The 24,090-nt window shown below is 53.0% G+C and overlaps 2 protein-coding genes across 4 annotated transcripts in view; both read left to right on the top strand.

Moving 5' to 3' along the window:
• The window catches only part of Inmt (indolethylamine N-methyltransferase), a 94,271-nt gene extending 90,761 nt beyond the window's left edge, over window positions 1-3,510 (top strand). The window contains 1 exon segment of the mRNA XM_045135654.1: window positions 3,408-3,510. Coding sequence (XP_044991589.1) covers window positions 3,408-3,510 — 103 coding nt within the window.
• A 589-nt stretch (window positions 3,511-4,099) lies between these two features.
• Window positions 4,100-24,090, top strand: part of Crhr2 (corticotropin releasing hormone receptor 2) — a 41,868-nt gene continuing 21,877 nt past the window's right edge. For 2 of the 3 annotated variants that reach the window (XM_045135899.1, XM_045135898.1), the window contains exons 1-2: window positions 18,241-18,343; window positions 18,481-18,606. In XM_045135899.1, the coding sequence (XP_044991834.1) occupies window positions 18,241-18,343; window positions 18,481-18,606 (229 nt within the window). Of the gene's footprint in view, window positions 4,170-12,862; window positions 12,957-18,240; window positions 18,344-18,480; window positions 18,607-24,090 lie in introns of those variants that run through there. The other variant, XM_004652635.2, reaches the window with a different exon arrangement.

The raw sequence follows: 24,090 nt of genomic DNA, 5'->3' as shown, positions 1-24,090 counted from the left end.
AGACACATGCTACCCCAAGCCCATCAGTGTCCAGCCCTTTAAAATGGTTCTTTTTTTTCATAGCTACTTATAAGGACCCAATCACCCTACCCCCATAAGTTTACAGAAAGTCCACACTATCCCAGTAGGGCTGCTTCCCAGGCTTGGGGGGTCTTATCGTTTGTCTGGAAGCTTTTTACTCTTAACTCTACAAGTGGTTGGTTCCTTCTGTGTTGATCAAAGCAGCTGTACTCTGAATCACCTGGTTCTACTGGTGAACAGATTAATCCATACCCTCTGACCCAAGGGTCCGATGCCTTGCCACCAGTGCCAAGCTGCCACTCATGACATGGGGTGGAGAGATACATTCAAACCACAACAGGGTCTTTATAAGAATGATAATGAAGAAAAGGTTGGGCAGACTGAGTGAGGGTGGAGTATTTATCATGACAGTACCATTCTGAGAAAAATAATGTCAGGCCCAGCATCCCAATTCCTGTCTATCACTACTGACTTCTCCAACACCTTATCCATTCCTCCCTGTTCAAGTGTCACATACACAGGCTTCTAGGTAACAAGAACTCTTTCTTTCTTTCATTGTTTTTGCACATGCATATGCATGTGGTGTGTATGTATGTGTGCGTGTGTGGGCACATGAGCATGTGTGAGGATGTGCAGGGAGGCCAGAGGTCTATAGTGCTGTCTCACTCCGTCACTTGCCACCTTGCTCTTTGAGACAGGGTCTGTCTCTGAATCTAGAGCTCACCTGTTCTGCTAGACTGGCTAACCAAGGAGCCTCAGGGATTCCCTGCCCCCACCTTCCCAGTGCTGGGATTAAAGGCATTGTGCTCAAGAGGCAGATACCCACTAAACCATCTCTCCAGCCCCTTGGAACTCTTCCCAAAGATGAGAGCGCAGGTCATTGGCGCCTCACTGCTTGCATCTCCCTATGGGGAGCTCTTATGGGCATCTCTCCTTGCACACTTCCTGTGCCCATAGTCCTGGCCCCCTCTTCTTATGCTTCCTCCCCAACTTTTTACCTATCTACGATCTTGGGGTGCTAAGTTCGGTCTCATCCTTTCAGCTGGTCTGCTTTGCAATGTGAGCTGAAGAGTCTCAAAGGGGCATGACTGTTTGCCATCGTTGTCACTTATTTGTTGCTGGCATAGTCCATGTAGATGGTCAAATTCAGATTGTTCAGCTCCACCAGATCATTCCCCAGACACAGTCTGAATTCCTGGGCCTTGAGTGTAAAGGAAGTGCTCCCAGGAGAGATAGGCCAGAGAACAGGCAAAGCAGGACAGAGGAGACCCTAGGCCCAGCCCTGATGCTCCCTCAGGGAGGTCTCAGTGTCAATGACATTTCGTGGTCCCCATGTCCTGCCTCCAGCAAAGGAGCAACAGCCAGTAATGCTCAGTTTGTCCCTGTGGGTTAGAAGGAATAAACTCCCAGTTAACTTTGAGCACACAACTGCGAAGACACTAAATGTTTGTTTTTTGTGGGGGAGAGGGAGTTTGAGGTAAGGTTTCATGCTAGCCCAGGCTGACCTGGAATTCACTATATAGTTTCAGGGTGGCCTTGAACTCTCAGTGATGCTCCTACCTCTGCCTCCCGAGTGCTGGGATTAAAGGCAGGCACCACTACACCTGGGTAGTAAATGTTCCTTTTTTTACTGACATCCATAATTGTAGACAATAACCCATGGTAATTCCCTCTCCGCCACCCCCCATTTTCTCCTTTGAAACTCCACTCTCCATCATATGCCCTCCCCTTCTCAATCAGTCTCTTTTATTTTGATGTCATGATCTTTTCCTCCTATTATGATGGTCTTGCATAGGCAGTAGTGTCAGGCACTGCGAGGCCATGGATATCCAGGCCATTTTGTGTCTGGAGGAGCACGTTGTAAGGAGTCCTAGCCTTCTTTTGGCTCTTAAATTCCTTCTGCCATTCTTCCACTAGTAAAAGTTTCTTAAAGGCAGTTCTCCAAAGAGGATTCTCAGTGGGGTGAGGCATCTACTTGGAAACACAGGAAAGACAAAGCAAGAGCATTGCTGAGGAATGAATGCATCCATGGCCCCTCCCCAGTTCATACATCGAAGCTGTAACTGCATTTTGAAACAGGGTCCTTGAGAGGCATCCAGGCAAGATGAGGTCGTGAAAGAGGGTCCCAAAATAAAATCTGTGCTCTGCTAAGAAGAGAAGACCAGAGACCCTCTCTCTGTGAGAGGACATAGCATAAAGGCAGCCTGCTACAGACTAAGAGGGCCTTCATTGGTACTGAACACTGCAGCCCCATATTAGAGTTCCAAGGCCCAAGAACCTTGAGGAACTGTCTGTTGATGAGCACCCAGTATGTAGCATCGTGTTACAGCAGCCAAGTGACTGAGGTCACTACAGAGATGCCCTGCCAGGGAGGAATCTGCTGAACACCACGTGTACTACATAGATACCCCCAGAGCTGTAGAGATCTGTCCTCTATGGCATCTCCACCCAGCCAGATTCAGACTAGGCTCTAGTCTGCCTGCCCTGGCCCAGCTCCTCCCCAGTCTGCCTTGACTTTCCCAACTAGAACGGGGGCGGGGGGGTTCTCTTTTTCTTCATCAGCCTGAGCCCTTCAACATGGGCCTGGAAGTCCTCTATCTCATCCTTAGCTACCCAGGTCCTCTTAAAAAGTTACTTACCCCAGAGCTCCCACGGTGCCCCTCTTTCCTTTCTCTTCCCCTTTACAGGCTGTGAAGCTGGCCTTCAGGCACTCTTTGACCTTAGTGCCCACTGTGAGGTGGCTCACTAGTATGCTCTGCAAAGGGACTCAACAGAAATGCCAGCTCCCTTCTAGTCTAGTCTACTCTCCCCTTCAGAACCTAGCCAGCTCACCAGACCCCCTGAGGCCTCACCTCCCATAGGTGCCCTCTCTGAATAACTCACCTGGCTGGGTCTAGTAAAGCCACTTCCCATCCTGGGCTTGGGAAGTGGGTTCCACCTTGTCACCTCCAAATAAATGAGACATCTGGTCAGCTCTTTCTCAGCTTTTTCCACAGTGCTTCCAACTACTGGGGCCAAGCTCTACGCCAAGGAGAAGGGAGCGGGAAGAGAAGACAAAGGAGCACATTCTTCCGTGAAGGGTAATTAGACAACAGCCCGAACTGCTGAGAGGCAGAATTCTCCAGCTGGAGCAGAGGGGGAAGTGGGAACGGAACAGGAACAGGTAGGAAAGTTGCTTGGAGTGAGGGTAAAGAAGGTCCTGAAAGACAGACAACGTGTCTTGGGCACAGAGACCAGAGCACACAGGGAGTCTTGAGTTTCTTGAACTTGGGCTGTCCCATGCTGGCTGCACCTCCAGGAAAAGCCTGTGCCCCCTTAATCACATTCCTCAAATGCCTTCCCCTCAGAGCCTAAGGACAACCCCTTAAGCTTTTAACCCTCTACAGGAAGACCCACCTGTTAGGAGCCTCGCCACAGGCTGCCCTGGTTGCTAAGAGACTCGCCTGTGCCCGGGTGACAGCAGAGCTGCTCAGCCCTGCCTCGCACTAGGACCCTGGCTCTCATCCCACCCTGGGGTCTCACTTTCCAGGTACCCCCTCACTTGCTATATTTGCTTTCACTGCTTTCCTTACTTCCTGTGTTTAATTATTTTATTTCTACACAATTTCAAATGTATAGAAAATGTGTACAGTGATCCAAATCACACCCACATCCCCTTTGCCCAAACCGTCCAAAACTGTTACATTCACTTGTAGATCTCTTCTCCCTCTAGGCTTAGATGCCAGTTCAAAGTTCCCAGATAATTGTAACCTGCCCAGTGTTGGAAAGTTCTGGCCCAGATGGCCTCAGGCAGTCCCCTTGAGTCCTCAGCCTCCTCCCGTCCACTACTCCATGCTCCCCATCCTCAGGGGCTGCAGCTCGGAATTAGCTTCTCCTCTGTGGGCTGGCTTGTGACCCCTAGGTGCTGCCTGCTAAACTGCGGCCCAGCTCCGGTTATAAATAACCTGGAAGGGGGGGCTGTGGGCGGTGTCAACACTGCCCTGGGGGAGGAAGGAGGAGAGTGCCCGTGCAGGGCCAGGCCTGGGGGAGGGGCAAGCCGGGTGGCTCTCCAGCACTTCCCTAGCCCCTAAGACCGGAGGTGTCCCATGGGGACCCTGGGCCTTCTTCCCCAGCTCCTCTGTCTGCTCTGCCTATTGCCTCTGTTCCACGTAAGTGTGTGGGCGAGGTGGGGAGGCCGGAGGATGAGGTGAAGGCAGCAGAGCTCTCTCTGTACCACAGGGCAGTGGGGGTGGGGGAGGTTCAGGACTTGGTGGCCCGGGTGCCTTTGAGTGAGGGGCGCTGGGAGGAGCAGTGAAACTAACACCCCATAGGGTGAGGAAGTGACCCTGGGTTTGGGAGCAGAGGGCTCTGTGGTGGAACCTAGTGCCCAGGACCTGGTCTTTCCTCCTGCCTGGAAATTCTCTATCCACTGGCCAGTCTCTTCTTTCCCACACAGCCCTCCCCGCTTAACCCTGATGCCCCTTAACTCCCTTTTCCACCCTTTCCCCAGCAGACCACCAGAGAGCTGTCCCTACCCACTGCTTCCTGTCCCCACCATTCCTGACACTAGGCAGTCCCAATATCTAAGGAGCTACTGGCAGAGAGGTGCCACAGAAAACCAATCTCTGCCCTTTCCTGGCCCAGTCGTCTTCCACCTGAGGAAAGCTAGAGAGGCGCTGAGGAAATGAGGGCCTGGGGTAGGGGTGATTCCCAAACATGGCACGGGGGACATTTGTCTTCAACTCTCTCCCCATTTTACCGATGGGGAAAATGAGGCATAGAGAGCAAGGTAACCTGTCCAGGTCATACTTCTAATGAAAAAATGTTAAATGGTGCCAAGTAACAGAGCCAGGATAGAAGTCATGAGGCCTTGCCCTGCCCCATGTAACATAGAGCAGCCTCAGGGACAGTGTCCTGGGCTCTAGTGTCCCTAGATGTGCAAGAACTGATTCATCCAACAACCACTCCACAGACATGGAGTGACCATCCACTACCACAGGCACCATGGCTTTGCCTTCAGAACCCATCCAACTCCTGGCATTGCCTATTAATGTGTGACCTCTTCAACAAACTTTCCCAACCTCAGTTTCTTCATCAGGAACATGCTTTCTAAATATGGTTGACTTGCAGAACCCTGAGGCACAGTGCTGACATTGAAAGAGCTCAGCACAACAGACATCAGTACACAGGGGAAAACCGCCCCTCCCTGGGGGCCTGGGCAGAGCTAGGAGGTGGGTACCAGCTGAGGTGTGGACAGTCCATATGGACAGCCAGGTCCTTTGAGTAAAATGATGGGCTTTATTTAGGGATGATGGAGGCTGTGGAGTGGGCTCACCCACTCACCTGTGCACCACAGGCTGGCGGGGCTTTTATGATGGGTCCCCATTCTCAGATCCATGTTTGCTGCAAGAGTCCAGGGTTGGGATGAAAGTGCCTTGCCCCATGACCCTGCTGCCAGCTGGCCAAGGTGGCAAGGGCTTACAGCTGTGGCTCCACAGCCCAGGCAGAGTGGGAGACAGGGCACACTGAGTTCTGGGGTCATCAGAACTGAAGACCCTGGGGGCTTGGCTTCCTCCAGGGCCAGCCCAGGCCTTGCTTTCTTATCGTTCCCAGACAGACATGCTGAGCTCCTTCCCAGAGTCACTCAGCTGCAAAGCAAACAAGCTTTGCTCTTTCTGACCCCACGCTCCACCCTCCGCCTGGGCCTTCTCAGTACTAGGATTGAGTTCTGGGTCCTTGGCCAACTATTCTGAGATTTGGGCTCACTGGGAAATGAGAACTGAGCAGCAGTGGGGAAGAAAGGCAGCTGGGAACCTGGCTTGCAGCCCTCTGGCTTAGCCAACCCAGATTTAACAAGGGCCCATGGGGTGAGGACTCAGCAACGGGAACCAGGGATTCTGCCCTGGTGGAGCCATAGCCAGAAGGGGCTGTGGCAGGGAGAATGGCAAAGAAATGATGTGCACTTATAGCCTCTGCAAAATGGGTCTGCAGGAAAGCGTAACAGGGTGCCAGAGCCCCTGACAGGAAGTTGAGGACTCTGGTGGCAGAGGAAGGCAAGAAGCATGGACATGGGTCCCAGAGGAGGGCTGGGGAGGCCAACAACGCCAAGCTTGGGGCCCCAGCCCCGAGGAGATCTGTGTGATAGCTTCCCAAAGGCACTGGAGCCCTATACACATGAGGGACTGTGAAAGGTCCAGCAGGAGGGCTGGAGAGATGGCTTAGCGGTTAAGCGCTTGCCAGTGAAGCCTAAGGACTCCGGTTCGAGGCTCAGTTCCCCAGGTCCCACGTTAGCCAGATGCACAAGGGGGCGCACGCGTCTGGAGTTCGTTTGCAGAGGCTGGAAGCCCTGCTCATTCTCTCTCTCTCCCTCTATCTGTCTTTCTCTCTGTGTCTGTCGCTCTCAAATAAATAAATAAATAAAGTTTAAAAAAAAAAGGTCCAGCAGGAGGGAGGCAGGAAGAGCACCTAGCCCACACCCCAGAGCCCTGAGGACACTGACAGCTTTGGCCTGGTGCTGTGGTTTGCCCTCCTGGGCTTTGAGAGGCCACTAGGAGATGGCACCAGCCATGGTGCCGGGTGCAGATTCAAGAATTAGAAGTAAGCTGGGTGTGGTGGCCCACACCTTTAATCCTAGCACTCGGGAGACAGTTAGGAGGATCTCAGTGACTTCGAGGCCACCCTGAGACTCCATCCTCAGCCTGGGCCAGAGTGAGACTCCTCCTTGAAAAATTTGAAGAAAAAAAGGGGAGGGTGCTGGAGAGATGGCTTAGAGGTTAAGGAGTCTGCCTGCAAAGCCAAAGGACCTTGGTTCCATTCCCCAGAACCCACATAAGCCAGACGCACAAGAGGGAGCATGCATCTGGAGTTCGTTTGCAGTGGCTGGAGGCACTGTTGTGCCCATTCTCTCCCTCTCTCTGCCTCTCTTCCCTCCTGTCTCTCTCAAATAAATAAATAAAGTTTAAAACATTTTAAAAGAGGAAAATAACTAGAAGTAGAGGTTCAGACAAATTTAGTCATCCAGAAGAAATATTCCAAACCCCAAATCTTTTTAAGCAAAACTTGTTTTAGTATTTCAAATTTTTGGATGATAGGTGTTTAGCCAGTAAAGTTCATAAATATTCCAAACTTTGGGAAAACTACAATTTGAAACACTTCTGGTTCTCAGCATTTTGAATAAAGATGTGTTCTAACCATTCAGGCAATTTGTCTGCCTTTCTTTGAAGACCACAAGAGCTGGGACCTTCCTGGTCAGGTCCAGTACCTCACCTGGGGACAGGGATGCTCTCCCTCAGGTCTCAGGACAGCACTCTTCCTCTTGCCCCAGCATAAAGGAGGAACCGCAGGGAAATCTGGGGCTGTGTCTGCGAGCTGTAATCGTCTGAGCCCTTTAGCGTGTCAGCTCTCTCCACGCGCGGCCCCGGCTGCACACCCCACCTTTTGCAACCCCACAGCTTGTCCTGCAGGTCCGCTGAAGGCCATTTCTTTGAAGTTCCATTATCTAATTTATGATTTTTCCCCAAATTCAGCTCCCTTTTGAGTGTTTTCTAACCTAATCAGCTAATTTAGACTCTTGCCTTTGCCATTTTGCTTGGGTTTAAGTGTTTTATCTAAGGCAGTTTGTCTGTGGGCACTCCTACTTAGTTCCGCTTGACTCGGAAGTCTTGAATTTTAGAGCTTTGGGATGGACTGGACGGTTCCATAGCCTCTTCACTGTCGTTTGCTACTTCATCTAATTGAAAACATCTTAAGGATTCCTCAGCCAGTTTGTCTAAAATGATTTTATTCAAAATTCTGACTTTTGAAGATGCTGTTTCACATCTGCAAGGTGGGAGAAGTGAGTTGCTCTCCGCCCTTTGCCACAGACAGATGCACAAGAAGTCAAAAGGAGGATGCCTGTTAGGCAAGGTGGACATTAAATGTGTGACAATTAGGGAGAGACTTTCACACCAAGTGATCTGCCTGCCCCAGGGCCTGCTGCCCTTTTTCTCTGCTCCCCACCCCCACTTGTGTGGCAAGGCTTCAGGTAAGGGAGAGGGACCGAGGGGAGGGGCTCTAGCAGCTCTCAAACAAGAAGCAGGATGAAGAGGCTGGAACTCCTACAGCCTCCTACAGCGGGTGAGGAAGGCAGACTTGGGACTGTAAGGGAAGCATCCTAGACATCTTAAGAAGAGGGGCCAATGGAGCTAAAGCAGAGATGCTGGGGTTGGAAGGTAGCCTGGGGTCCCAGGGTCCTCAAGTGAGGTCTACCTCCTGTGAGCTATGACTGAACATTTAGAGTCTCCCCTTCAGGTAATGGGTCCCCAAGTGCCAGAAATAATTGCCTCCATTCTTCACAGGAGACCAGTTTCTCGCTTCCTCCTTATCAAGTGCACCTCCGTCGTTGCCTCCAGTGCATCTGGTGGGATCTGGACTCTGCCTTCTTTTCTCGCCCCACCCTGTTCTCCATACCCTCCTCCTCACTCTCTTCTCTTTCCCTTTCTCCATCCCTCCTCCTCTTCCTTATTCTCCTCTTTCCTCTCTCCCCACTCCAGCTCCTTTCCCTGACTGACCCCTGAGCCCTGCTCAGTGGACACACTGAATGATCTCCCAAAGTAGAAGAGCATGCCCCTCCCTAGATCCTTCCCTGACCTTGGGCAGCAGAGGCAGGGAGGAGCTAGTCCCCAGTCCAGACCAGCAGGCCCTGAGGTATGTAAATCTCCCAGGCTTAGACAGAGGGCTAAATATAGAGGACCTTGTCACCAGGTCCAGGAAGAATAGGCTAGGTTAGACCCCCTGGCTCCTGTGAGGTGGCACCTATGCTGGGACACAGATTCTGTCTGGCCAGGGCCCAGACAGAGAAAGAGCAGCTGAAGGCCGGGCTCTGGTGCCCACCTCTTCCCGTGCCATGGCCTCTACTTCTGCCTTCTGAGGTGACAGCTTCGTGGTGGAGGCGGCAGCAGCCAGTGCCTATGCCCCCACATAGACTACCCTTGGCCGGACACATGAGAGAAGGAACTCTGAGGAGCAGGGAAAGCCTAAATTAGAGCTCCCAGAATTGGGGGTGTGGTATCACTACTCTTTCAGTCAGTCACTCAGTTGCCTAGCATACATCAGCTAGCATAGCATACATTTGTTGAGCACTTGCCATGTCAGGCTTTGTGGACACAGACGTGGACCCTGGGCTGCAGTGGGGCTTGTGCTTGAGGGGGATAAAGGCAGCCGTCAAGGCTCCAAAGGACAGCCAAGAGCAGTGAACAAGTTGAGCCTGCCGATCAGAATAGAGGGTGTTGGCCAAAGAAGACACTCTTATTCTCTACACAACAAGCAGGTTTCCTGTCCCTCAGAGACACCACCTAGGCTCCTACAATTCTGTTTCATTATTTCACTGTCTCCCTGGAGGGGGCACAGAGCTGAAAGCTTCTCCGATCTAGTATCACACCAAGGGACCTAGTGCAAGTAGCAGATCCAAGTCCCCTGCAATCCCTATCTGAACCTGGATCCAGTACTAGGTTAGAACAGATAGCCATAGAGAAAGGTCCTGGTCCTGGTCCGGTGTGATATGGAGGACGTGACAAAGAATGCAACTGAAGAGACCGAGACGTGGGGCAGAATGGGGCTGCTACACACCTGGGGACCTACCTGGCAACACAGAGTGCCCTTCTTTCAGGACTGCCCCCAAGAAGAGCCACATTAGAGGGAAAGATGTATTCACCACAGGGTTAACTACGAGGCATTCAGGAGCTCTGTGTTACCAACTAGGAACCAAGAACAAATATAGATTTCTTTTCATATCCCAACATCGCAATGTAGCCACAGGGGCTCAGAGGTTACAGATTATAAATTTCTTATTGCTAGAGAGCTTGCCTGGCTGGCTGGACCTGCCTCCTGTGATGCAGGTTCTGCCCATGAGGTCTCTCCACCACTCCTAGTGGGCAGAGGTGCTTCTTACTTACGGGCAACTGGGCACCACAGGCACATGGTTTGGGGTCGTCCTCTCAGCCTCTCAGCCTCTGTGAACCTCAGGCCTTCACTTCCTCTTATGTATGAGACCAGGCCTGTCACACTATCTGGACCCAAATGCTGCTCTGTCTCTTACCTGCTGTGGGGCCTTGGCAGGTAACTTCACCTCTCTGGGCCTCAGGCGCCTCCCCTGCAAAGCAGAATTATTCACACATATCTGCTTCAGAGGCTGTGGCCAGGAGAAAATGAGCTGTCCTGTGCTCTGGGTTTAGAACCACGTCTAGCACACAGCAAGTACTCACTAAGCAGAAAAGCATCCTCCTCTCCGCCACCTCTTTCTATTCCCGAATGGCATCTCCAACCCAGGTTCTGCTGGCCCAAGTGGACTCTGGACCTTGAGTCTCTGCTCATTCCAGTCCTACCATGGGGTCCCTCTCTCCTCCTTGCACCATCCACTCTACCCTTAGTCCCAGTGCTCTCCCCCTCTGGACTCAGCTCTAAGCCCAGCTTTGAGGGAGGCAGAGGCCACACCCTCAGGGGCCCCATGTTTATTAGAGGGGCTTAGGATGAGAAGTTGAAGGTCCAGAGAGGTTCAGTAGTTTTACCAAGGCCACACAGCATAGAAGTAGCCTCCCCCAGAACCTGAAGGCAGGGGTGTCTCAGAGGTCCCTCATGCTACTCATGACGTGTCCCTGACATTCTTGGTACACTGGATTAGATCCTGTGCTTCCTACAGACAGAAGCTGCCCTTCCTCCTCCCTCCCACCTACCCTTCTCTGCTGCCACAGGAGCTCTGCCCAAAATAGGATAATTTGTAGGATATACTGTGGGCTTGATGTGAGTCAAAGCACCTGCAAGAGGACCAGATCCTTTCCTGACTTCCTTTGCACTGGTGTGGGAAGTTATGGGAACAGAGCCAGGCTCTGAAGAACCCACTCCCTCCTGCTCCTGTATCTTACCCAGGCCCAAGGACCATCTCCAGGCTGAGCAGAGCTCACCTGTGCCCACCCCCACCGCACTCTGCTCAGCAGAAGACCCAGGGTAGCTTGAGGCCAAGCTTCTGAGTCAAGCCCTAGGGAAGGTGCCTTCATCTGCACTGGGGCCTCAGAGCAGGTGGCAGGTAACCCACCAGGGTCAAGAAGACCACCTGGGGGCCCAAATTTTGCAGTAGGGCTTTGGAGAAAGGAGCTAGCATCTGCAGTGTGAAGTCTAGACCTGCCTGAGATCCACAACATCAGCTCTTGCCTCCCCAGGCTAGACTCGGTGGGAGCCTGTCACTACTATGACGGCCTTGCCAGCTGCTTCTCAGTGAGGTAGCCACAAAGGGAGGTGATAGGCTGATGCCCTCCCTTGCCCAGATCCAGGAGAGGGTGGGATCTGAGAATTCTTCCTGAAGACCCCAGGGTCCAGAGTATTCCTCTCTTCCGCAGCCCAGTCAGGGCAGGAAGGCTCCTCAACCAGCCAGTCGGGCCCTTCAGATGCCTAGAAAGCCCCTTAGAGCAACATAATACACAAAGTACGTGTGTGTGCACACACACACTACACCCCTGTACGGCATCTCCTTCAGCACACAGGGCTGCAATAGAAGGTCCCAGGGTTCCCAGTGCAGCAGTTTGCCTGTGAGAGTTGGCCGGGAGGTGGCGCGGCCACGCTGGGCTCCCAGGGCAGCGGCAGCGCTCTCCCTCTGAGCACGTGGTACAGCAGCTCCAGGCCAACCCCGGAGGCCGAGCACGTGCAGCCTCAGTCCCAGCACAGGAAGTGGACAGGGCCTGATGCAGGAACATGATGTTTAAGGACTTCGGCGCCTGGGGACATCATGGACAAACATGGACCAGCTGCCAGGGAAGGAACTCTGACAGTTACGAGAAAGAGGGCTGCCTGCTGGCACAGCAGCACATCCTGGAACCTCAGAATCAGAATCGCCAGGGCTGAGAGGAACCCCAAAGCCACACGCCATGTGCATCTACACACAGTGTCCATCCACGCACACTCCCTGTAGGAAGGTAGGAGAAGCTGTGGGCTTGGGAGGGATGAGGGGCAAGGGTAGAATTTTAGTTCAGTCTTAAGTCATGCGCTTGCAGCCTCTCTCCCTTTGCGCCTTCTGTGCTGTCGAATTGGAAAGCCCTCAGCGAAGGAGGCAGCCGCCGCACTTCAGCATGACCTCCTCCGTGAGGCACGCGAGCATCCTCAGTGAAGCTGGCCCCAAGCCGTCCTTCTCACCAGAGAATGGTTCCTTCCAGGGCAGCTGTGCCCATATCCACCTTACACCCCTGTGCCTAGCCCCCGCTCTGGTGCCCTTGCTAGGACATGGGGTCTTTGGGTTGGATTGCTGCTTTTGCAGCAGTCATGTCTGCTCCCTGAGTGTCTGAGTTGACAAGGCAGTCTCTCTCCCTTCTCCTACTCACCCTTCCTTCCCAGTATCTTCCAATTCTCTCCTCTTCCAGGGAGCCCTCTGGTCTGCCCAAGGCATGTTTAACCTGGGGCCCTTTGTGTCTCCATCTGTCTATCTAGGACAGGAAAAGTAAGCTGAAACCTGCAATCTTTCCCTCCCTGTACTCCACTGAGGTCTAGGGGCTGTCTACCTGGCCTGAAAGACACCACAGGGTCCCCAGCCGGGATCCCATGCAGTAGGTATCCTGGTGATACTTGCTGGAGGCTTTGTGGACAGAAAACAGGGTGCTACCTCAGGCACATCCCATCCTGTGGAAGAGGAACCAGCTTTGGGCTGAGAAATAGCAGATCAGACTCCTGTCCCATAGGTGACACTGTCACTTCTGTGGCTTTTGGGGCACTCCACATGGGGTCAGGCATCTCAGTTCCCTCTCTGTGCTATAGAGACAAGAGGAGTGAGGGGTGAGTGACAGGTATGTGCTGTCAATGACCAGCAGGGCCTAGCCTCTGATCCCTATCCCTGCCCCCTTAGGTAGCCAGACCGGGCCAGGCGCCCAAGGACCAGGCCCTGTGGGCACTTCTGGAGCAGTACTGCCACATGACTGTAGCACTCATCCACCTCTCAGGTATGTTTGCCCCCCAGCCTGCAGCAGGCCCAGGAGAGAGGGAAGGCCCATGGCCTGGTGGTACAAAGCCCAGTGGTATGGCACACAGAGCACTTCCGCCGTGGTCCCTGGGTTATGGTGGTCTTCAAGGGAGCCCCTTCCCTATTTAGCCTTGGGCTCTTCATCAGTGACAAAGGGTTTGACTGGGAGGCTGTTCCTTTTGTCCCTGCATGGGCACCCAAAGGAAGTTGGCCAGGCTGGTATTCCAGAGCCCAAGGAGGAGGGGAACCCTCTGCTGTCACCTCAGGTGAGAGGTGAGGCTGGCAGAAGGTGCAAAGCCATCTCCGGTTGCTGTGGCTACCGGCATCACACTGATAATGCCCGGGAAGCAGCAGCCGGGCCAGGGCCTGACCCTGGGAGAGTTCCAGCGGTGATTCACAGTGTTGGGGAAGGCTGCTCCCAGCGCAGAAGGGTGCTGTTCTCAGGCCTGCCTGCATCGTGGTCCTACACAGGAGCAGAAGGGAAGGAGGGTTGGGGTGTGTGAAGGCTCCCCATGGCTTGGGGCGCCTGCTATGGCTCACGGGACCAGCCCTGCAGACCTCCGACCCCCAGACCATTCTGCTGCCCCTCACAGCGTCCCTGCCCTCTGTCACCTCCCTTTCCCATGACAAGTGGCCCACCCTTCCTCCTGTGACTGCTGCAGAGGACATCTGTCCCCACTGAGACCACTGGAGAGGGTCTTCACTCCCCTGACAATTGATAATATCATTTATCTGCTGACAAAAGGCACCTACATTATTATTATTACTAATGATAATATATGATTTAGTGGAAATTCTTTTAGATCAAAGAAGACAATAAGAGCTTATAATCCCACAGCCCAGAAGTTTTGTTAATGCCTCATTTCCCATAGGAGTTACTTTTTGAGATTTTTTGTTTTTCTGATTTTGTATTACTTTTTTACAGAACTGGGATGCATCTGTGTCCATAGTTTCATAACCTTTGTTTTCCTCTAGTTATTATAGTGAACAATTCCCCACACCATTAAGCGTCGTTGGTGACGCTGCCTAGCAGCCACCGTGAGGACACATCACCCCTCACTAGCCACTGCCGAGGTGGACGGTGGCTCAGAAAGCATTTCTGGGTCTCCACATGCGAGTGTCTCCTTCTCTGTGCCCACTGGTTGAGCGGATGCATGACGATTTAACAAAGTTCAAAAAAAATCAAAAAACAAAGCCAAAAGCTATTTTTAGACACAAGAAAACTGACAAAACGAGAGCAGGAGAATGGTAAATACAACATTTGAGACAATATTCTCCCTGGGGAAATACATACATGATTGGTAATGTCCAGTTCTAAATTGGGTGGTTGGCTCATTACAGTTACTATATGTATAAACTTCCATGAAAGAAAATAAAGTTAGGATATGTGTGGGCTAATAAAGACAATAAACCATGAATCAAAGACTCTGACCAATTAGGTTGTATGCTGCTGTAGTCCAAATAAATGAAAAACACACACACAGTCCAGAAAGCAATGCTGACTTCAGGCAGGCTTTTAGTGGAATATTTCTATTTTATTTATCGCAAATACATTTACATATATTTGAGAAAATAATAGGTTGTTACTTGTTCTATCCACAAATAATATAAGGGTCCAGGGGTGTCTAAGGATCCCTTGAAGGAACTCTCCTGTCCAGCACATGCACACATATGGGTGTGCACACACATGTGCACACCACCAAGGCTAGTCAAAGAAACAGTCTGGCCAGGGAGACAGAGCCCTGGCCTTACCCAGCCCTGTGGTCAAGGCACTTGCTCTTTCCACAGTGATGTCTGAGTCTGCTCCTGGAGCATTCTGATGGGAGCTAGGGATACTGGGGACAATTAGTGATCAAGACCTGCCTTCTGGAGCCTTGGGTTGATAGAGGAAACAGTAGAAACCCCAGCACCCTTGGTGAGACCTAAACCAGCTCCTGCAAATAGAGCTCACAGGGGCATAGCTGGGGCAGAGGGAATAGAGAAGGTATGAGGATAGCTGTGTGTTTGAAGGAAGAGGACAGGCTGGGCTGAAGTGCAGAACTGGCTGGGCATTCTCCATGTAGCAAAGATGCTGAGGGCTCCAGGAAGGACAAGGTGTTCTCATTCATTAGGAGGGAGAAGATGAGGAGAGGCCATGCTGAACAGTCTTTCTTGCAATGCCAAAGGAGCTGTACCCTGGGGTCATGCAGAACCACTCTTGGAAGGAAGATGACATAATCGCAACACCAAGCTACCTCCTCTGTCCGGAAAGGGTAGGGGTAGGGCTAGAACAGGCCTGAGCATCACAGGGAGGCACACCTCTCCCTAAGTTCCAGGAGACCTCATGACTTGGCCCCAGCTCTGCCCACATAGATTCCCTATGGCAAGTGGCACAGCCTCACAGAGGATAGATAGCTCCTCAGAGAAGCAATGGCACACCATCCCTGCAAATATTTAGCCAGGTGAGGTGAGGGGTGGATGAAAACGTGTGGCATGGCTGCGACAGATGTTTATACTAGAATGTTACTCTGTGGGGATCTGCTGGCCCATTAATGCCATGTGTGAGTGATCTTAGAAATGTCCACTGCTGGGGCTGGAGAGATGGCTTAGCAGCTAAGGCACCTGCCTGTGAAGCAAAGGACCCAGGTTCAATCCTCCAGTATCCACAACAGCCAGATGCACATAGTGGCACATGTGGCTGGAATTCGTTTGCAGTGACTAGGGGCCCCAGTATGTCCATTCTATCTTCCTCTCTGATAAATAAAATAAAACAAAACACAACAAATGCCTGTTGCCATCAGAGCTACCATCAGAGATGACCCTAACCTGGAGACACAGGGCACCAAAGGCATCAGCCTCATTGCAGGTGGCTTGTGACATACAGGGCATTCCCCAGCACCTATTTGCCAACTGTCCTTAATCTTACTGTCCAGGGACACACAGCCTTCTCAGGCACTTCTTCCCCCATGCCTGGCCCGGGTCTGGGACAGGGCTGGCCCATAGTCCCATCTCTCCATCCCTCCCAGAGCCTCTGTCCACTCGGTGTATTTAGTAAGCAAAACAGCGTGAGCCTTTTTTCATATTGCAGTTGATTGTAATCTGAGGAAAGTGTTGTTTCTTTCCAGTTTTTTCATTATTTAGCTATTTGCTAACTGTAAGGTGAACTGTAAAAACAATTTGTTCTAGAACTGCTACCTTTTCCAGCTTCCCCTCTGCCACATCTTGAGTGATAGACAGTTGTACCTGTAATCATGAGACCTTGAAGAAACAAGTTCACATCCTGAGAGCCTAGGGGTCTTGGGTGTTCATACATTTAAGTTACAGAGTGCCCATTGGCCTTGCCACTGAACTGGTCACTTCCCAGAGGTTAACTGTGTTAAGCGTGTCCTTCTAGATGAGCTAGCTGCGTCTTCCAGATGCAGAAGTCTGCATGTAAAATGGCAGGTCCTTGTCCTCAGCTCACTGCTCGCTTACCCCTTCCTTAGACATGCTCTGGGCCCTCTGAGCTGGAGCCCTGGCGATAAGCAATATTAGTGCCCTAAGCCTGGCCTGATTTCCCATCATCTTCACTGTGATGGGGTGTGAAGGGCTCTCCTTTGTGAAGTTTGTCTCCCAGTAAAACACAGGCAAACCCAGCCAGCCATGCTCTGGTGCTGTGGGACTCTGAGTAGTACAGCTCAATCTGAGAACTGGGGGCCAGACTTTGCCTAGGGCTGGGGTCAGCAGTGTCAGGTGGGATCAAGACTCATCCTATCCAACACTGTGTTTTATGGAGACCCAGGCACCTTGGTCTCAGCAGCTACCCAGAGCTGAGCCAGGGCCCCAACCGTCCATTCAGGAGGCAGAGGACAGACCTGGGTAGCAGCTCTGTGTGCTGCCCCTGCCGTTGGCTGGCCCTGGAGAGATTCGGGGGCTCAGCCCTGCCCTCCCTGCTTTCTCACTAGCTACGAGCTCTGTCTGAGGGGCAGCTACATTAATACCCAAGCTGGGGGCTGGCCTGCTCTCCATCTTTCCCTGCTCAGAGCGCGGGGATGCTTTGCGGTGCTCTTGGTCTTCCCTGGCATCTTTGGTTTCCAGTGGAGACAAGAGGGGGCCAGAACTGGATCTGGAACCACAAGAAACAGACTCTGCAGGCCAAGAGTGACCTCTGAGAACATTTCTCTGGTGGAGAAAGCCCCAGAACGCAAGACTCCAGCATGGCACAGAGACAGAGGCAGGAGCAGAACCCAGCCGGAGTGAGAGCACGCTCACTGCTATGGGCCTTGAGCTTGTGCCCACTTGGCAAGCTTGGGTGGGAAAGTCCCACCCTGCTCATTCTGATGGGGTAGGCCCAGCAAATCCCAGCCAATGCTAGGGGATCCTCCACAGAAGTCATGCCCCCCACACCTACTGAAGGTGGGCGGGGCTCCTTCCTTCTTTAATCAAACCTCTCTCTGGTGCCAAGGGCTCTAGCACTGAGGTGGGTGTTTGAAGTCTTCCAGATAAGCTTAACCCATTTCTCCCCCAGCCTTCAAACATCTCATTAAATGGCAAGTTGGTCACCCAGTGTGAGACCTAGTAATGTCCTTGGCTCCTGCTGAAAGCCACCCACCCTTCACCCTGTCATAGGTTTTCACCCATTCAGGCAGTCCCATTGATATGCGCTCGCTCGCTCCCTCTCTCTCTCTCTCTCCACCCCCCCCCCCCGCTTCCCTCAGGACCCCTTCAATTCATTCCCGTCCCAAAGCCTAAAAGACATTTTCCAGGGCGCAAATCTCCACGTAGACTGACAGTCCATCCCTGGCCCGCTCCAGTGTCCTCTCTCAGGGGAGAAAGAAAGTCAGGGTTAGAGCTGTCCAACTTCAGCTGGTAACAGCCCTCGGGGCAGGAGGCTGCCGTGAGCTCCTCGGCGGGCGCTCTTCGCTGGGGTCTAAGATCCTGGTTCCTCATTCCGCCACTCCAGGTTCTAGTTCGCCAGCCCCGCCGTCTTCGCGGATGGCAGAGAGCCGGGGCGCGAGAGGCGCTATCTAGGCGGCCGGGGCGCTCGGGCCGGTCTGGAGGCCGAGCCCCGCCGGGAGGAGCCGCCCGGCCGCAGCCCCGCCCCGGAGCCGCCATTGGCCGCGACTGAGCAGTGGTGGCCCGCAGTTCCGTGCGCTCCGAGGCTCCTTTCCGTGGACCCGGGCGGTCGTGCGCGACGCCCCGCAGCTGCGGCAGGGCCGGGCGGGCGAGGTGTCCGGGCCGCCCTCGCCCTCGCCGCCACGCGGGGCGCGCACTCCCACTCCCGCTGCGCGCGGCTCCAGCGCACCATGGACGCGGCGCTGCTCCACAGCCTGCTGGAGGCCAACTGCAGCCTGGCGGTGGCCGAAGAGCTGCTCTGGGACGGCCTGGGGCTGCCCCGGGACCCCGAGGGTAGGCGGAAGGCGAGCCGACCTGGGGGTCGCGGGCCCCGGTCCCCGGCCGGCGCGGCGCCCCGAAGGCCAGGCGCACCCCGCGCGCGCCCCGGGCGACCACGCTGAGCCCCACTCCCTGGCTCCTTCCTTCGCCAGGTCCCTACACGGTGTGCAACACAACCCTGGACCAAATCGGGACGTGCTGGCCGCAGAGCGCCGTCGGAACCCTGGTGGAGAGACCTTGCCCCGAGTACTTCAATGGCATCAAGTACAACACGAGCCGTGAGTGCCCTCGGCGCGGGTCTCCAGGGAAGCGGGGAGGGCTCAGGACCCTGCGTGGGAGAGCTGAGGCTTGTATCACTTGCCTCGAAGACTGCTTCAATGTGGAGGGGGGCGCGCCTTCGGACCCTGCCACTAGAGGACTTCTGTCCTCGGTAGGGCCGGGCTTTGCCTACAGTTCCCCAGCTACATGCGGAGGGAACCGAGCGAGGGCGATGGAAATACTTCCTGCTCTCCGGCACTATTTGCTCCTAGCCTGAAGTTGCTCCTAAGGCCTGTCGCTGTTTATCCGATGCTTACCCCTTCCGAAACGGGACCCGATGTGCAGATAGATGCTCAGGCTACAAAGCCTGAAACCACCTTGTAGCTGAGATAGTCCGACTCCTTTACTACCGGAGAGGAGATGTCAGCAGACAAGAAAAACAGGGTGAGCACATTTATTGCGGATCTTGCACAGCCTAGGTGCCGGGGAGCCAGAGGGTGCGGGGTGTCACCTGTTCTCCAACCTGATGTCTGGAGCCAGGAGCCTGTGGTTATTCCTGAGCAGGTACAGGTAAAGTGTGGCATCTGGATCAGGAGTATGTGAGAAGAAGACAGCAAATAAAAGGGCTGTAGTTACACAGCCTTCAAATGGGGTGGTACAGTCTGGACTCTGATTCTAGGGAGAGTGTGTGGAGGACCTATGATGTATGCAAGAGGAGGAATGACTACCAGCTCCCTCCCAGTTCTCAGTCACAAAAACTGTGTGTAGAGGTATGTGGACCTGTGTCTTCCTGCAGGTGCAGTGGGAGCTAGGCGCGAGGTCTGTGTGAGGCTGTGGATGTAGCAATGGCTGGCCCACCTTGAGCCACCTCCATTCTCCAGCCATACCCACCAGCACAGCAACCCTGAGACTGCATGGCAGACTCTTTGTCTTTAGCCCCTACATCCCACTAGGTCTTCTCCATGTCTGAATGGTGGCTTGGCTCCTCCATCAGTCCTGAAGGAGCTTGGCCTCCAACCCTGTTCTCTCCAACCAGCCTGGGACCTCCATCTGCTCAAGGCAGGGCCTGGCTCTCTCCTTCAAAGCAGAGTTCGCCACAGCATTTCACAACCAATTCCTTGAATGCCTACTATGTGCCAGCCACAGCATCCACACTCTTCTGAGGCCCTCGCTCACGATTGTAGCAGACAGATGAATACAGAGTGATAATTACCTTTCAGGGACAAGCCAGGGGCAGTGTGAAGGGTAGGAGCAGGGACAGCACATACCCCCTGGCATCAAGTTAAATGAGAAGCTGCAAAAAGATCAGGGCACCACGGAGATTGGTAAATGCAGTAGCAATTAGCCTCTGGTGTCTAATGAACAATTTGCTTCATTTGGGCCAAAGTCCTGCCCGCACTGTAGCTCGTGGGCAGTGTGGAGCTCGGGTGGAGCAGCACCATTGAGGTAGCTGGGTCCTAAAAAGCACAGTCAGTCCAGGTGGAAAGAGGCAAGGCAATGGTGGTCTGGAAATGGCTAGTTAATGTCCCTCTGGCCTCCACCTGCTTCCTCCTCCCATTTGCCTTCTCAGAGAGATTCTTTAGGAAGGATAGAGATAGCAAACTACTCCCTGGGAAGCCTGAGGGAAGAGCTTGCGCTCTTGATCCTCTAACCTCACTGTGCCACAACCTCCTTCCCCAGCATGGCTCTTCCAAGAGCAGTAGTCACCCAGTGGGGAGAGCAGTGTCACCAGCAGCCCCTGAGCTCTTTTAACTTAGCTGAGCACAGAGGACCTGCCACAGAACCACTAAATACTAATCACTGTCCAGGTGCAGGACCTCACTAAGAGAGCTTGCTATCCACATTCTTAATCCTACCTATGCCTTCCTAACACCCACAGGTTGCAGATGAGAACCCAAGGATGAGGCACCAGACAGTCAGGAACCCACAGTCTTCACTCTTAATCCATGACAGCACTCTCTCTAGGAGTGACACAGTCCATCTGCAGGGAGCACCTAAGGATCAGAGCGGACTCAGCCCTCTGAGCTGCACTTCTGGGGCAGGCAGGACTTGGCAGTGGATGTTTGGTAGGTAGAAGGAAGGCTTTCCAGGTTGAGAAGAGTAAGACCTACAGATGGGCTCTGCTTTGTGCCTGGAGACCCATGAGTGATGTGACTTAGGGAGTAGGAGAAAATCTGATGTGACCAGAGGGGTATAGAGGGCTGAAGATGGCATAGCACTGGAGAGGGTGTCCCCATCAGTGCAGGAGGGAGTCTGGGCAGACTCCTGAGTAGAGTAGCTAAGCTGGGATCACCCCAGTCCTCAGGAGAAAGAAGAGGGGTGAGATCATGATTCCCGCAGTCCTGTAGTGGAGCAAAGGCTCTGAGAGCAGAGGAGGACCCCTATGCAAGTGGCCTTGGATATTGGGATTGACAAACAGGGAGACAGGGCACACAGGAAGTGAGTGAGCGCCGTGGAGGCTGTGCCGGCTCCGAGGCACTGGGGTGAGGATAGAGAAGCAAGAGCAGAGGTGGTCAGGAATCAGCCCGGGAGAGTAGCAGGCGTGGTGGGGATGAGGCATCTGGCAACTCTCAGGATATATGGGACAGGTGTGGGAGGGCAGGTCTGAGCCTTGACTGGTCTCTTGCAGAGGCTGTTTCCAGAAGGGATTTGGGCAAGGTCACACATACAAACTCCAGGACAGAGCCAACTTAGTGCCTTCACGGTTCACTCTATCACCCTGAACCTCCGTACGTCTGTACTGGTGCCTAATTTTAGCTCATCCAATGACAGAAACCTAGGCTATCCTCATATTACACATAGGGAAACAGAGACATGGCACCTGAAGTGATTTAACTCCTAAAAGCAGGGACTGAACCCAGGCCTGGGTTCTATCTGTTGGGTTAAGCATAGAAGGGTTATTTTTTTTTAAAGGATTTTGAACATAATGGAACCAATTACCTTATGCAATTACTGTTTGCTAATAAAAATAAAAGACATTGAAGAGTTAACAGAATCAATGAGTAGGCTGAGGAACCAGATTTGGGGCCCCTGGCCACTAATAAGACAGAGATAACCCAGTGGGAGAACCCTTGCTATTGCCAGGTGACCAATGCCACCAGCACTGACGCTGCTGCCTTGGGTCCCTGCAATAGTCCCTGGAGAGAATTTCTCTCATCTCCAAGCTGTGGAGCCCAGTTTACTCATTCCTTCCAGCTGGTGCATCTGATGGCAGAGGGAATGGGGGTCCTGGGTCACAAGCTCTGGTTCAGGAGCCTGGGAAGGTTAAGGTCTACTGGTGGCCTCTGCCTCCTCCTCCGCAGGGTTCCCTGAGTCCATATTCAAATTCTGGGTAGCCAGAACCAATCTGAAATGTCCCTGCTGTATAACCGTATCTTTCCTGGGCCTCAGTCTCCCCGCCCCCATAGGGAAAAGAAGAGCATCAGTTTGTTGGAGGACAGGTAGGGCACTTAAATTCCCCTTTACTCCTACTTCCTGTCCTACACAGACTGCTCTGAGCCCCTCTGTGAGTGTGACTCTGTGTCCCCCTGCCTGTCTGTTTCGGGGTGTGATTATCTTCCTATCTCACCTTTAAGTTTCTCTCTCCCTCCCTCAGTCTGCTTCCTTCACTTCTCATTTATACCCTCTTTCTCTTCTCCTGTCTCTTCATCTTCTTTTAAGCTTTCTCCTTCCATCTCTGTCTGTTCCCTATCCTGTGACTTCACCAGAGGGCTCTCTGCCTCTCCCAGGACATGGCCATCTTTTCTGGAGGAATCACTAAATGAAGCTGGGCTTCAATCTGCCCTGTTTACCTCAGGCTCCAACCACATCTACATTGAAGTACCCCAGGACAGGGGGAGAAGACATACTCCATCTAACCTAACTCTTGAAGAACCCCATTGTTCTTCAAGCAGGGTCTTTCTGCTCATGCAGGAATCTTCTCTTCAGCCCTAAAGACAGGGAAGAGGAGAAAGGCCATTGAGCTCTGGCCTCAGGAGTCCAAGGCTGTTTAAAAACCAGACTTGTAAAAACCAACAGAGATTCCAGAGTGGTGCAGCTTGGTGGGCAATTGGACCATGCCTAAGAGGTTTTCTGAGGGTCAGGAACAGCAAATAAGGTGACTCTTTTGTGATTGCAAGTCTGAAGAGGGTCCCAGGCAGACCCCTCCTTCTGAGGTGAGAAAGTAGAAACAAGCTGCCTTCTGTCTCCAGGGAGACCTGGCCATATCAGCTCTATTTGCCAAGGATCAGACATTCCCCTAGGTGTGAGGAACAGAGAAGGAAGATGAACAGCTTTGGCCATCACAGAAGCTGGCTAAGCCGAGAAGGGGAGAGAGCGGGTATGGAGGCCCTCTGACTGCCTGTACCCACATCTAGACACCCTCCCCTGTCATAGCAAGTGGGAAATGTCCACCCAGGAGCATAAAGGTGCCTGTGCAGACTCTCTGAGCCAGCCAATGTTCCAGAAGCCTCCAGTGTTCATCCACACCACATGTGCGGGCCCAGATGATAGAGAAGTCTACACTAGTTCCCTGCCCTCCCTCCTGGGAACCCCCCAACTCTGAAATCATGTTGTCCAGGCTCTGCCTGTGTGAGGGTGCTACACGTTCCCCTCAAAAGCCTAAAGCTTAGAAACCAGCTCCTCAAAAATGCATAAGCCCTCGGCCTGTTCCCGAATGCTTCTGTTATGGATTGGAGTAAGGCAGGCAAACAGGCCTGTGAGGGAGCTTTTGATATTTGCTCTTGGGCCAAAGAGCACAGTGATAGAGCTCAGTCCACAGAGGAGAGTACGTGGGGAATGCTTACTGCAAGAAGTGTCATGCCAGGTCTGGAAAATTTAGGCCAGTGATGAGGCAGGCAGGGGAGGAGTGCCACAGAAACGGAGAGTACTGTGGGAGTCCTTGTGGTAAGGCAAATGCCTTGATTTCTACAAGATGAGAGGCGTTGATTACTTGTCTATAGCCCCATGGTACAGGACCAGAATTCTCTGGAAGGATGTTACTTGAATTTCAGGATGTATCATCTAATCTTAATCTAAGGCCGCTGGGGACCTTGACATTGTCCTTCTACTCTCTTCATCATTCTTCCCTGTCCTCCCCACACCCACCAGCATCCATAGTAGAATGTAGAACATGAGAACGCTCCTGAGGGAGGAGCCCCACCCCCCAGTACCTCAAAGGACTCCTTACTGCCTGTGCCTCAAGTGTAGTCACCCAGCCTCTGCTGCCCCCCTCAGACAAGGCATTGCACAGCCAGTCAGCATTTTTACAGCTCCTGTGGCATTGGGATGGCCAGGGAATGAGAGAAATGTGGGTGAGATGCTGGACCCGAAGTCTGAGTCCTTGCTTTGTGGGAAATCTCCATTTGACCTGCTTCTTGTCTTAATTTTCTTATCTGTGTGAAGAGGAGATAGAGCCATGACAAGGTGGGGATGTGAAAGTTCTTGGGGTCCCTGTGGACAGTATGGAACTGTTGCAGCGGGGACAGGAGGAGAGACACCCACTCACATCAAGGATGTCTGTTCTC

The sequence above is a fragment of the Jaculus jaculus genome, chromosome 16, assembly GCF_020740685.1.
Source record: "Jaculus jaculus isolate mJacJac1 chromosome 16, mJacJac1.mat.Y.cur, whole genome shotgun sequence".
Lineage (NCBI taxonomy): Eukaryota > Metazoa > Chordata > Mammalia > Rodentia > Dipodidae > Jaculus > Jaculus jaculus.
This window is presented reverse-complemented; position numbering and strand designations above follow the sequence as displayed.